This window comes from Lissotriton vulgaris, chromosome 7 (assembly GCF_964263255.1).
Source record: "Lissotriton vulgaris chromosome 7, aLisVul1.2, whole genome shotgun sequence".
In the NCBI taxonomy this organism is placed as follows: domain Eukaryota; kingdom Metazoa; phylum Chordata; class Amphibia; order Caudata; family Salamandridae; genus Lissotriton; species Lissotriton vulgaris.
Window position 1 is genome coordinate 1,549,146,819 of NC_141695.1, and position 15,162 is coordinate 1,549,161,980.

At 41.9% G+C, this 15,162-nt stretch overlaps 1 protein-coding gene across 4 annotated transcripts in view; it reads left to right on the plus strand.

The window, feature by feature from the left end:
* BCAS1 (brain enriched myelin associated protein 1) overlaps positions 1-15,162 on the plus strand; it is a 505,437-nt gene that overhangs the window by 380,937 nt on the left and 109,338 nt on the right. For all 4 annotated transcript variants that reach the window (XM_086932444.1, XM_086932445.1, XM_086932442.1 and 1 more), the window contains one exon: positions 827-1,033. In XM_086932444.1, coding sequence (XP_086788570.1) covers positions 827-1,033 — 207 coding nt within the window. The remainder of the gene's footprint in view (positions 1-826; positions 1,034-15,162) is intronic.

A 15,162-nucleotide genomic window follows, 5' to 3' on the forward strand; every position in this document is an offset into this window, starting at 1 on the left:
TTGGGGTTGGGAACAGAATGAGCAAAGGTTTAAAGGGCAAACACGACAGCTGTGCCCAAGTAATGCAGCAGTAAAGGTAAAACAGTCTGGTATTACAATGTTCTGGCAGCAGAGATATTGTGCAATCTGCAGGTCACATGTTTCAATTCTAATAAACATGGTACATTTCACGTGGGGTGTGTGGGGGGTTGTGTGTGCTTGTACTTATATTATCAACGGTTCACTTAAATGCCATCTTATTAAAGTAGCTCATTCGGGTCATATATGTGTTGCCGACATCTGCTGCTTGCTATCTGTGGGTAACATGCAGGTCACAAGTTGAAATCCAGGCAGCAAAGCCTTCCTCATTTTGAAGTCATTTCCTCTTGCACCTTTCAAAAATTCTTATCAAACGCCACATGATATTTACATTTTTTCCTGTCAAGCGCTCCCGGAGCTGGGGTGATCTAATGAAAAGATGCTTACTAAAACTTTGACCAACCGGAACCGCCCCAAATTCGATAACCTGACCTTCTGAAATGTTGGAAAAACTCAAGAAAGTTTGGAGTTCTGTAGAACAATTTCACAGACACCTTCTCACATCCAACTGGAACCACACTTGCCACAGTGTAAATACATGTATGCTGAAGTCATTACGATCTATACAAATATGTACGTACCTAAAAAAACATGTCATAACATTTTTCGGTCTACTTGAAGACCCATATATACTGGGACAGACTTCTGCATTTAATAAAGCAGCAACATTTTAGATTTGCATACCAGGTATTCATTGACTTTTACTCGGGTGTCAACAATATTCAGTCATGTATCTGTTTTCTTTCAGGTTGTACCAGAGCCAACTGTGGTGACTGTTACTGTCAAATCAGAAAAGCCATCACCTGCCCAGACAGCAAAGCAAGACACTAAAAGCTCAGAACCTGCAGGGCAACAGCAGCAACAGCTCAGCAAATCACCCGAGGTCCAGAAGGAGGATGCAAAGGACAAAGCAGGGAAGGAATCCACGCCACGAACAAGGCTATTTTGGAAAAAGGTCTGCCTTCTTTATTATTCATTTGCAAATACAAGTTAAATATTACTTGGTCATATGATTACGTTGAATTGCGAAAGCACAACAGCAAATGATCCACGGGTGCACACATGTAAAGTGGGAGAATACGAGAGCAACTATGAGTGCAGAGATTTCTTCAAAATGTCGGGAAACAATTAAGTTAAAATGAATACTAAACTTGTAAGACTGACGTGATTTATGTTGCCTTATACCGTTAAGCTCTGTTAACATCGCAGACGCCCCAGTCAGTTTGCTGGGAAATCACCACTTTCCCTACTGTTCCGTCAGTGCCTCTTGTTTTCAGATGAAAAAAAACAGAAGGCATATTTCCAATAAGCATGGGCAAATTTTGCAAATTTGGAATTCGCAAATTTGCGGATTTGCGATTTCGCGATCCGCGAATTTCGCGAATTTGTGCAAATTTGCAGATTTTTTTATTTTCTCTGCCCCACTCATGTTTGTGCCCTTTTGCCCTCTGCCCCACTCGTTTTTGTGCTCTTCTGCCCTCTGCCCAACTCGTTTTTGTGGTCTTCTGCCCTCTGCCCCACTCGTTTCTGCCCTCTGTCCCACTCGTTTTTGTGCTCTTCTGCCCTCTGCCCCACTCCTTTTTGTCCCCTTCTGCCCTCTGCCCCACTCGTTTCTGTGCCCTTCTGCCCTCTGCCCCACTCATTTTTTGTCCCCTTCTGCCCTCTGTCCCACTTTGTGCCCTTCTGCCCTCAGCCCCACTTAGAATGGCGCCGGCAAGCTGCCAGTGCCATTCTAAAATAGCTACAAAGTCAGCTTCAACAGGAAGCACTAATAGATAAAGTAAAGCAGGTGCTCGAGTTGAAGGTCAAATTAAGTTACACAATCATTAGTCACCCCAAGTTTGGGGTGATTAATGATTGTGTAACTGAATTTGAGCTTCAACTTGAGCACCTGCTTTACTTTATCTATTAGTGCTTCCTGTTGAAGCTGACTTTTGTAACTATTTTAGAATGGCTCTGGCAGCTTGCTGGCAGCTTGCCGGCGCCATTCTAAAATAGTTACAAAAGTCAGCTTCAACTTTTGACCCAGTCCGTTCCGCTCGCGGATTTTGCGGGAAATTCGCGAATCTCGCGGATTGCGAATTTGCCGAAAATCCGCAAAATCCACGAGCGGAACGGATTTTTCACCCATGCTTAATTTCCAAGCCCTTATTGCCACAGAAATGTCACTTTTTTCGATGTTTCTGTGGCAATAAGGGATTCGCTTCATTAACAAGACAGCGTTAAGCTACTTAACGCGACAAGACAGCGTTAAGCCACTTAACGCGGCTTAACGCTGCCTTGTAAATAAGGCCCCCTTTCACGCTATGCTTAGTGTGAAAGGGGAGGGCAATGGGTGTTGCTGTGGGTGTTCCTACCGCATCACCCATTGATTCTGACGCTGCCTCCTATTTACAAGGGAGGCGCCAATAGGAGGCAGTGCCAGAATTAAGACCAGGGGAAACCTGATCTTACCCTGGCGCAATGAGGAGAATTGTTTCCTTTCTCCTAGTTTTAGCTGTGTTCATGTGTGCTGTGTTGTGCAGCACACATGAAAACAGCAAAAGGTGAATGATTGTTTATGTACAGGAAGGTCCCCGTTCCTGCACATAAACAATCATTTTTAGTTCGAGAATCAGCAGTGACATGTTGTATCTCTCTGTGTGTCTTTGGCACATCCACCCATTGCTATTGGCTGTTAGCTGCATCATTCAGAAATACTTGTTTCCTATTGGTCTATTTTGAGACAATTGTCCCTCCTTTCTGTGGCTCCTTCCTCCCATGGTGATTTTACTAATGGTTTCTTTGGTTGTCCGGCAGGAGGAGGCGCTTCCTGGTTTTGTTTAAAGTACTTCTGCTGAGTCACTCCTCGCCACTCCCTCTCAGCCAGGGTGCTTGGACCGGCAGCCTGTTTTATTTATTTAAGCTGTTTGAGGATGCGGAGCGTCCACATTATTTTTCAATTACAATGTCAATTTATTTTTACTTTTATAAAGTCCCCATGCCGCGCTTTTTCTTAAATATGTGCCCCTTCCTCCGCTGCATGGACAACGCACGAAGCCGGCGCCGTGTTAATTAAATAAATCTGCGGGTGCCATTGTTCCCCATCCCTCCCTCCTCCATCAAGGTTTGTGCGGCGGGCGAGGTGTGCAGTCTTTTTTTGCATTTGTACCACCGGAGCTCTTGGACAACTAACGACATTGGCCGGAGAACAACACACATTGGTAACCGTAGGCTCTTTCATAGCGCCTGAGATGAGTCTGGAGGGACTTGAGAGCATAGCTCGACGTAGTCATGTCATGAACAATTGTTATTGATGCTTGTTAATGGATTCGGGCATTCCAGTGCCTTCCTCACGCATGATTTTGGAGAAATGTAGGTGAATGGAGTAATACCACTTTTGTCCAGCAGAGAGGGGCCACAATACCATGCATAGAAATGCAGCTGCGATAGCAAGGGCTGTGATGCAGCCTCAGAAACACCACTTTGTGGCACCATCGAGAGTTGCTTAATTTACAGAGATCGGAATGTGTTGCCTCCCACGGTAGCAGCCATCACTCTGAAACCCATAGGAATAAATACATTATGTAATTAATCGGCGAAGGTTTCCGCAGTTTTTAAGCGTCACTGCACCAGGTGGGTTGCAGTGCTTGCAGAGGTTAATGTTTGTCTTTAACTTTGATCAGGGGGATTGTGTGTGGGGGGAACAAAGCCCTGTTGGTAGCTGGGAAGGTTTTGGGGGACATGATCCTGGATTCTCATATGTTGGCCTGCTACTTAAGGTTTTAGACTCACAATGTAATGCTTGCAGGGCGTTGGACCCGGAGCCCTAGGCTCAAAGGGCATGTGCAGTTTTTCATGGCTTCCTTGTTCACAGTGTCCTGCTTTTTTCTTGTAATTCTGGGACTTGTAGTCCTAGTTTTCTTGGTAAATAAGTCTACAGGCCCCACAATTCTAAGAAATAATCCTGTATTGGGCTAACTAGTCATGCATGAACCAGGGAAACATTCCAGCTATAAATTCTACATGTCCAATCTTGGGGCATGGGGTGCTTTTACAAAAGAAAGGGAAAAAAGCATTTGTTTGACGACTTAACAGACAAATGCTTTTTTTGTCAAGTCAAGTCAAAAGGCTTGATTTCGATAAAAACATATCATAAAAGCTTCACATTAAAAACACTGTTTTAGGATAAAAACATAAGATAATCTATTTACGCCAATTTTTTTTGTGTAAAAGCGCCCCATACCGAGCTTACACTTTAATGGCGGCCACGCCCCTTTCTTTAGACAGGGCTTGTCTAAAGAAAGGGGCGCGGCCAATATTAAAGTTAAAGCGCCGCATGGGCATTTTTACAAACTAGAATTTGCAATGCAATAGGTGTTTCATTTATGGAACTCACATAAATGCGACACCTATTGCATTGTAAATGTTTGTTTAAAAATGCTGTTTTGCAAGTACTGTGTGTGCTGCATTAGGCAGCACACATAGAAGTTACAAAACACATTTCAAGATTATTTATGTGCAGGAAGGGGGACCTTCCTGTACATAAATAATCTTCACCTGCACTCAGACACCCTTGCACTATGGAGCAAGAGTGCCTGCATTAGCTCTAAGCTTCTAAACTTAGTGCCAGCACAGGGGAAATGCAGGGTTGCACCATATTCTTGTAAATATGGTGCAGCCCTGCGTTTCAAAGGTGGCGGAGCATGTTCTTAAGCCAAGGAGGCTCACAACACGCTCCGCCACTTCCCTTGTCCATATGGCCCCAACATTTTCACTCTTGTCACTGTCCTTTTCCCCCAGCCTCTGCAAAATATTGAAAATGAGTATAATGAAAAGTTGGCTGTGTGGGCCACACAGCTTGGTTCTCACAGCTGCATAATTTACAGGCAGTTTGATATGGTTATTGTGCCATAAATCATTATTGTTTTTTCAATGAAACATCAGTGGAGTTGCTTGATCGAATTGGCCTATTCACGTGCAAATGTTACAAAGCAAGAAATTATTCTAGAGACTGAACAGTTCTTTTTGCAGTTGGAGTATGGGAGTTCGACCTGTGAATGTTCTAAAACATAGATTCTATTCTGAATAGTGTCTTGTATTTAATAATTGGCCCTGATGAAGCGACATTACTGAGTCGCAAACATTTGTTAAATGTTAGATTGGGAGAAATGGGGGACTTTAAGTTTTGAATGAATCCTCCTTTTCGATAAATGACATATTTTGAGTTTTTAATGTATTTTTTATTACAATTTACAGAAGGTTCCAGGGTTATTTTTACTGAAAACTAAGTGACCTCAAACTCTGTCTGTCTGTAATGTATAAAAGGTTGGTGTAAAGAGGTAGGCTCAACCTTTTTTTAGGTCTGCTTAGTCTGAAACATAGATCCTTTTTCTCCCCATGATTGTCTATGTGGTTCTAAGTATGAGGTAGGAGACCACAGTGCCCCTAGTCAAATGTATCGCATTCCGTAGCTTTATAATAACTAACATGCAATTTTGCATAAAATAATGTCTACTGCCTGGTAGCCATCATAACATTATACTACAAAGCTTAATGTGATTTCTGTCTGATTTTAAAAAAGATATTTCACTTACAAAAGTTAGATGTTTAATATGTAATTCTTTAAGACAATGTTTAATTCAGTTAAAACATTCATTTTGACCACAAAGGGCCATCTGCTCTTTTTGAAGCTTCAAACACTCCCTTCCATTCCATAATGGGATCAATGACGAGGCCAAGCCTGGCGGACAAGACATGAGTTTCTGTTAAAAGCTCCATTTGCCCCCCTGAGGCTGTGCTGGATTCTCTCTCTGCATCCTGTGGCATATTCTTGTCTCACATGACAATGTTGTTGTGTGGGGTGCTGAATTAGTAACCAGGGGATATTTTACTTGTCCAGAGCCCTGGTCCGCCAACATACACGTTCACCTTCTTTTATTTTTTACCAAGTGGTCTGTAAAATTTGCACCATGAGGCAGTTCTTAACGGAGCTGGGATTACAATGCACATGTAAGGAAAGAAAGTGTGGGAGACGCTGTTTTAAGGGTACCTGACAATTAAATGATTGCTGGCTGATTGTGAGAGCCTGATACAGCTCCAATGTACTTCAGTAAAGGAGAAGAAAAGTGAGAGGAAGAAGGACAAGTATCTGTGTTGCTTTCTGCAGGACAAAAAACAAGAGTGTTGTATCATCCTTAAACACATTTGCAAAGACATGTTCAAGAACATCAGAAGGCAGTCACCAGTGCATACTTCCATGTATGTATGAGTCTTGGCCTGCCTTCTGAACATGAAGGTGTCTAGAACTGGCAGTTCCTAAACAGAAGGGTCTACAGACCACTCTAAGAACTTTCTGTTCACTGGTAGCTTGCTGCTAGAGAATTCAAGAATGTTTGCCTATTGTTTAGGCCTACACCTCTAGAAAAAGAATGACATTTAGGAAATTCAGTGAAATCAGTCTAAAAAGAAGGAAGGTCTAATAGACAATTGACGGTGTTACTATATACTGTAAATTTGCTGGAGAAAATTTGACCTGTATGCAAACATAATCACCGTATGGATGTGGATTAAGGTCCACGGTAAAAATAAAAAATGTCCACAAAGCAGGTTTAATCGGGACACCCCATCCACTGACTTGCAAAAGACGAACTGATATTGTAGAAACATACAGGTTTGATTTATCACGTGAAGTTCCCAAATGAATCTTTTCTACAGGATCCTAAAGATGCCACATGTCTTCCTTTCATCAATTAAAACAGCAGGTTAAAAAAACAATCTATACACCAACATTATAGAAGGGAGGTAAAACATCTGCACAAAATAAACAAAATAAACAAACTATGTAGACACTACGTATAAGAAAACATTTCCAAAAGTATATAAAAGTAAACTTTTTCTCCCAAATGAAAATATAACTCTGTGAGTAAGCAGGTCTTTTAGATATTTTTTTTCCTACATTGTTGTGATCCGTTATATAGGTCCAGGATTTAGTTTTCTTACCTCAACCCTGCATTTTTATAACACTGTCATCACCTGTTCCACCCTTATGAAAGCCATTATTCGCCACCAACACATTTTTACTTAAATCTGACATGACTCAGATTCCAAATCTTATTTTAGTCTTCAAGCATGCTAACGCAGCTTTAAAAACCTCCAGAGAAAATATTTCAAAATGTAAACACCCTTCTCTTGTACCCCATAAAACTCTACACATAAGATCTGAAAACAAAGCTAGATCCTTCTGATATCCTATATTCAGGGCCACTGGAATTATGCAAAATGTGTGACTGCAACAATGTCTGCATAATTATAGATTTGCCACCTAATCCATCATCTGCTGCATAATCTTCAGCTTTAACCAAAAACTACATTTTGTTTCCAGTTTAAACGGTTCAAAATTTACTAAAAACACAGGGGCATATTATCAATGGGGTTTATCTCCGCTTTTTTGGCTTTAAAAGCCAAGAAAGCAGAGATAAAATTATCTCCCTATTACCTAGCTGTCGCTAACACCAGTTAGCGACAGCTAGTAGGAGATAGCGACCATCTTGGGCCCATCTTTGCATGTCAGAGAAATTTATCACTAATGACATGCAGAGTGGGCGTGCCAAGATGTTAGCGACTGGAAACAGTCGCTAACATGGCTATCTCCTTACCAACTTTTGGAGATATTCGCGCTAAGCGCGAATATCTCCAAAAGCTAACACCTGCCCTGAGCAGTTCTTAGCCATGTTATTCAATGGGAGGTGGATAACATGGCTAAGAGCATTAGCTCGGTAATGCATGAATATCGCTGACTTTTCAGCGATATTCATGCATTGCGGCCGATTTTTATCCCATTTGCGATAAACCTTGGTAATACCAAGGTTTATCTGCGATAAAAATCGCCGCAGGTCGGCGGTAAATTTTTGTCTCTAACCAAGCAATAGCGATAATTATCGCTATTGCTTGGTAATACGCCCCACAGTGACATAAGCTGCTGCATAGGGGAAGGCCCATTTCAAAGGTTGACTGGCCACCTTTCTGTCTCTTATTGCTATACTTTGGTGTTAAAATGCTACTAGCGAGGTTCAACCAATGCCCATAAAATGCTAAAAAGTGTAAACATTACAAAATAATGAAGTAATACTATTGTACATTGTGCTTCATTACTCCACATAATTTGCCTTTTCTTGCCTTATAACGTACTCAACCCTGCCACATAATGTGGCCCTCCTCTGCAGCATAATTCCAGTGGTCCTGCCTGTAATATCCTACTTAATAGAAACATTGAATTTTCTTACCTCTAATTTATTGGGAAATTCCAGGCCAGCTAGAAAATGTACTTTTTTAATCACCCATCATAGCCTCATAGTCTGATATCCATTCTGTATATCTTATCTTTTATCTTGAAATTGAGATCACAAAGTTAATCTGAGATGAATACAGTATGAGCAGGAATCAGCCATCATGTCAGCGTTACACTGTATAAACAATTTCCAAAGCTCTTGTTTTCTAGTTGCAGCACAATTTCCTTATAGACTTCCGTTATATCTTTCTGTCTTTTCTTCTACGTCAAATCTCTGCAACACTTCTTATAATGTAATTTTCTACCACACTTGTTGCATGTTTCTTTTACTGCTGGACACTCCCTACTATTTGCCTACTATCTATTCCCCACGTGTCAAGACCTTTTGAATTTCCATATTTTTCTCTGCCAAGATCACATTTCCTCATGCTCATGGTATTCTAGTATCCGCCACTGTTGCTCTCATATTATTCTTTTTCGTATCTTCCACACATCTAATTACCTTTTTCAACCGTTGTGCACTAATAGCACTTTACTTCAGGGTGGTCTATCTTTCTTCCATAATTCCTTCCCAATATATTGCTGTAGTATAAATTGATCCCTAGTCCGTCCATCAGCTAACTCTTCAGAATTATGTGTTGGTGCATGCTTCCTCACTGTGTCCACTCTTCCCAAAATAAAATCTGTCAAGATTGTACTTACACATGATAAGTAGTGTAAGTCTAATTTTTCACACATTTGTCAAATGTTTTGAGATGTACATAATTTGTTGTAGAATTTCTTCCACGTATCACACTTTAATGTGGTTCCCGAGGAAGATTTAGAAAGAAGGTGGTTGGAGAGACATATTCCATATTTCCTTCGGGAGTGAAGGTGTGACTCGCCAAACTGGTCTATAATCCTGGGTGACTATAGATCAGAATATAACTTGCTGATCCGATGGTTTGTACAGATTGGAAGCCCTCTTGCTGTTTAGAGTCCAATATCTTACTGTTCACATATTCCATTCAGTTATATTCCCAAAATCCAAGATGCTGAGACGATGTGTTGTAAAATCCAAATGATTATGCACAGACTTCCTGGGGCTGCATTACACATGCGGCACACTTTCCTTCATTGCGCCGGGCACCCCTCTAAAAAGGTGTGCCCAGCGCAATGAAGTAGAGTGCGTCACCTTATGGGGAATGCGCTGCCCCCAGGGCAGCCGCAAACATATACTGCCCCAGGGGCAGCGCATTCACGTGAAATATGGAGCGGCTGCATTACAGCCACTCCGTGTGTCACTGTGCAGGCGCAAACCCACCTGCACTTTCAAAGGGGATTAGAGACCCCTTTACAGGCAGGTGAAGTCAGTGACTACAGCTGCATGCAAGGGGATGTCTGGGGGGGTCCATGGGTCCCCATTACCCCTTGCAGCGGGCTGCTCTCAGGAGACGCACTGACAGTGCACCACCTTTTAGCTGGTGCACTGTCAGTACGCCTCTGAGGGTTTCTTTGCCCCTGTGTTCACATCGGTAATATGGCACAGGCGCAGAGGCAAAGGGATTCCCTCATTTGCATGGGGCACCCCCATGCAAATTAGGGAATTCCCCCTTGAAGATAGCACTGGCGCTTTACGTGCACCAGCGCTATTGGTATTACAGAGGGGGCTGCACAAGAGTCTGCGGCCCCTTCTGTAATACCAAAGTGCCCCGGGGGCGTGCAAAGCGGGAACAAACACCCGTTGCGGCCCCCCTGGGCAATTTACATTATACGGCCCCTGGTGTATCAAATAATTCGGTCAATTTTTATTCTTCACTCTTTATCAAAACAAGAAAGTGTCAGCCCAGCCAACGCATTTTGTCTCCACATGGGACTTTATCAGAGACAAAGTCAGAGCATCTATTCATAAGTCAATCTTGAAGTCGCTTATAATCAATAATTCATATTGTCAGTACAGAATATCTGCTTGTCACTAACCCTGGGCGTAGTGGGCGTAGTGGGGCTTCGCGGAGCTACGTGAAGTGGGCGAGAAACTACGCCCACCTCCGCACTCCGCGTAGCCCCACTACGCACCGCAGGCCTCCCTCCCTCCCGCCCTCCCTAAATACTTTAATTTAAATGTTAGAAATGCGCATGCGCTGCCGCCCCCGCATGCGCTTTAGTATACAAGACGGCAGCAATGGAAAGAGGGAGCCCCGGCGACGCGGCGGGCAAGGTAAGTGCCTTTTAATTCTTGCTAACATTTAAATTAAAGTATTTCGGGAGGGAGGCGGGTGGCGGCCAGCTCCACACCGTCTGCGTAGAAATGCGTAGAAGCCGGCAGTACGCACACTCCGTGCATGGAGCCTAGCTGCCCGCCCACCCTTACTTGTCACTCTTGACCGGGGGACTGTTCGCCATCAAGTTCGGCAGAATAGAAATCTCTCTTGTGCCTGTTAAGGTGTGCCTATCACCATTATCATTGACTTACCCTCACTAAATTGTCACTTCCACTGATATACATAGGAAATGCAAACAAGAATTAGAACAGTTTACCGTACTTCCTCCACAACAGCGGGTGATACCCAAAAACATTACTGGTTGCACCGACCAGAATTCCCAATGAAATGGTGTCTACAATGGTGCATGTGTTAATCAGTACCTGTGCCAGATAACAAAAATTAAAATTTCTCCCTTTCAGTGTATGTGATACATCTGACCCAATGCCTAACTTTGACCACCACGTTAAAAACATAATGGCAACTTCAACCTTTCCAATTAGCTCAGTTTTCAGCTCAATTTGTGCTATTTATGTTATCAGAATCAAATTTCCTTGCTTCATTTTCTTTCCCCTTCCTGTTCAATCCACATTTAAAACACAGAATACTATGATTCTAAAGACATCACACAGAGGGGCTCACCTTACAATCCTGGAACTCAGTCAGCAATGCCTCTGGTTGTCTGTTATTTTACACTTACCACTTAATTTCTTAGTGATTGACACTTTGCACCTCTGCTGCTTTACACTTCACCTGTCCTCGTCTCCTTGCAGTGTACACCTATTCCCTGCTGCATCAGTTTCCTTTTTTGTTTAGGTGTCAAAACTCTCCTTGTTCCACCACACTCATCACCATTGTGAACTTGAGGAAAATCCACAAAAGGAGGTTGATTAAGTGGGAATTAATCGAAGCACCGCATTTACTGACTTGCCAACGCCTCACTGTTATGTAAAAACTTACACCTTTGATTTCCCACATTCTACTCCAGAAAGGAATGATTTCCCCTTTATAACCATCCTAAAGATACTATATGTATTTAACCTTGTCTGCCTTGGAATTTCTGACCTTCTCAAAGGGTTCAGACCCACTCCCTGAACAAAGCTTCTTACTTCAACTTTTTAAATTAATTCAAGTTCCTTGAAAGTTTCTTATTCAGAAAGTAAATTATTTTACTGTCTTATTCTTCTCCATCATTTTTTTCTACCCATACCTTTGCAGCTGACACCTGCTTTGTGCTCATGTTCAGCTATCCAGAAAGTGCAGACTGGTCAGCCAGAACACAGTGAAGCTGGGACAACCTCTAAGATTACCACCTGGGTGCATACCATATCACCCAGGGCACTAGATTCATGTCAGGGATGAGAAGGCATGTTGTTTGATAACAAATATAATATATTTTAGCGGTTCCATAATGGAGCTGCCAATCTTCAGAGTGCCCGGTTTACAGCCCATGTTATCCTATGGACCGCTAACATGTATAGTAGTTTCCAGTGGGTATTCCATTATAGGGACAAATTGGCATGCACTCATATGTTCACACCTTTATTATAATGCATCCTGCCTCTTAGACTGAGGAGGCCTACATTAGGGATTGTTTGTCACATATTATAGGCAGTGCATTTGACTGTGCCACACATGGTGAGGGGACAGTCGAGTTTGAGAAGCTTTCACTGGTTCTGCAGTCTTCAATGGCAGGCCTGCTGTCAGTAATTTGCTTGGGTCACCCTGGGTGGCACAAAACTGACTGTGATGCAGCCCTGGGGACCCTTTTGGACACTGATGACCTGGGTACACCTGGTACCGTATACTAGGAATTTAAAAGGGGGTAAAGTCTTTGCCAATTTTGGATTACCAAGTCGTACATACCAGTTTTGGGAGAGAGCACAGGCACTGAGGTCTGGGCAGCAGTCTCCAGAGCACTTTTCGAGTCATACCCATCAGCATTAAGAGTAAAAAGTGGAGGGTGACCATAAACAAAGGGGTACTTTCCTACAATAATGTATTAGACTTATCCATTTCTCTTCAATCTAAATCAGATCTAGATATCTTCTGTTATGGCCTTGGACATTGCATTATGTACACATGTTGAAATCTAATTAAGTGATTTATTGATAACTTGAAATTCACAGCTAGATTTTGCGGTGATTGTTTGCACACAAGCACTAATTGTAGTTCCTATAATCTCACATGATTGTCAAGTTTTGTGACTTTGACTGAAGCCAATGACAAAGCCCTGTGTCCAATTTTGACATCCACATGAACCAATGCGCCTCATAAGACAGCACCTTTTCCTATAGATGTCAGATGGTTCATGATCAAGAAAGCAACTCTTCTGATCTGTTGAGGTATGTATACAGAAAAATTCAACCTTCATATATTTAGGTTTTACCCATTTATACATTTTGGGATAGGGATAGATGAGCATTCCAAAGCAAAGGCAACTTGCAGTATTAATTCAGCATATTCTAGCATAGCTCATAGATTCTAGTGCGTCTTTCCTGCACAGAACCTAATAAAGATGGCTCTTCTCTTGCAGTAGAGTCTTGTACTAATCCTTCATCCGATAAACCTTTCGAAAGAATTGTTTTTTAGCTTAACTACACTTATGCTAATAATTGGATTAAAATGTTTGCCCTTGAATTCCAGCTTATATGTTTCTTCCTTCTTCACATTTTAGGCTTACTTGATTTACTTTCTAAGTGTCAGGAGAGACACACCATACCTTAAGATATCTTCCTGTAGGTTTTGTAGTGCACAAGGAACAGAGGACTAAGAGGCATGTTTGCGACAGGCTTGCATCACGTTTTCACCATGCAAAGTGGTACAAGCGTGACACTAGCCTCTAAGTCAGATTTATGAAGCCACGCAAAGTCGCATTGCATGGCTTTGAATGGCTTCATAAATCTGGAATAAGGCAGAGCAACGCAAATCACTGTGTTGCCTTGCTCTGTGCAAAGGAGGCATTCCACAGGTGTTGTGGTTGGTGTTCCTATGCAAATACCATGTTTTTTTTACACATTCCCAGTTTTACCAAACCTGGTTCACTTTGGAATGTGTGAAAAAGATACCCCCCACCCCATGTGAGGCGTAACAAAGAGAAATATCTTTGTTTCTCCTTTCTATGTGTGCTGCATTCTGCAAGGTGCCCCTTCCTCGCAAGAACAATCTTGTTTATATTCACAATAATCTGTCAAGCACATGTCCTGACTATTGTATCAAAAATAGGCTAAAAATAAGCCTCTGCAGAGAGTACCTAAACAAAAGAGAGTTTCCAGTATTTGAAATCTGTCCCACTGATATGACTAATCAGAGGGCACTTACCGATTACTCATGGTGAGCTGCTTCTCTTACTATATAAAAATCCATTAGATGGTATAAACAGATGTCACAGAAAAGAAGTCTGAAAATGCATTCCAGATGAGCATGAAGTAGGAAGACGTCTTGATCAATACCGTTTCCAGACATCTGACCATCTATGAAAAACTAAGTAAATGGAATTACTTCACTTGCAAGATTTTTGAGTATGGAGTTTCTTTAAAAGAAATTGGTCCTGATGAATTTTCAAAGGTAAAGCAGTACAACAGTTCAACATTTTTGACAGCTTTGTTTCTCTTCTTTTTATTTTGGGTGGTTCAGGCATGCCAAGAAAAAAGTTTTTTAAGTGATAGCCAGAGATACCAAAATATATTTGTATCCACACAATGAGGTAAACTAGGTCTCTTACTTCCAAATCAGCAAGTAGGCATGAGCACAAATTAAGGCTCCTCAGTATAAGGGGCAACAGCAGTTGACACTGTTGAGACAGAGGCAGTGTCAGGCTTTAGCCCCGGGACAGGGTAGAAACATGAATGGGACTCCACAGGTGATGTAGTTCTCTCTACTGAGCTTTCCACCAGTGTTGGGTCTGAGTTGGTTTTTAAACATCTGTTTGAGTGTACTTTTTACAAACTACAATAGAATTTGACATAGGGCAGTACTTTTGTGTTTGCTCCTAAAGGAAAGGAGATGCGCTCTCTGTCCCTGAAGCATCTGATTCTATCTTCTAATTAAAGGTATTTGGCTATCCACAGAATCTTCGATATGATGAGTTTGTAGTCATTTTTTCTGAACGTTCATAGGGATTTAGATAGACCTTCTTGATCCATGCCCTATAAAAAATATATTAGGGGTCTGAGACCAGCATTTTCTTTGCTCATTCTCATCATAACATCCATGAGCTAATTGACTATTTTTGCAACCTATCCCCATTTCTTGGGAAATGTATTTTAAATCTCCAGGAAGGAAATCTATACTGTTGGACTTGGCACTTTTTGCAAGGTCATCCCTGAACTTGTTGCCTTCCTCCTATATTTTTTCTGATCTGTTGTTGGCTGTTTTATGACTCTGGGCACTTTACCACTGCTGAAACACTGCTCCCCCCCTTGGTAGCTTGGCACAATCAGACAGGCTTATCTCAGAGACAGTGTGTAAAGCATTTGTGAACACATACAGTAATAAAGTGACATCACTACAGATAGACACCACACAATCTGCATATTAAAAATAAGTATTCTTTATATAGATTTAACACCAGAC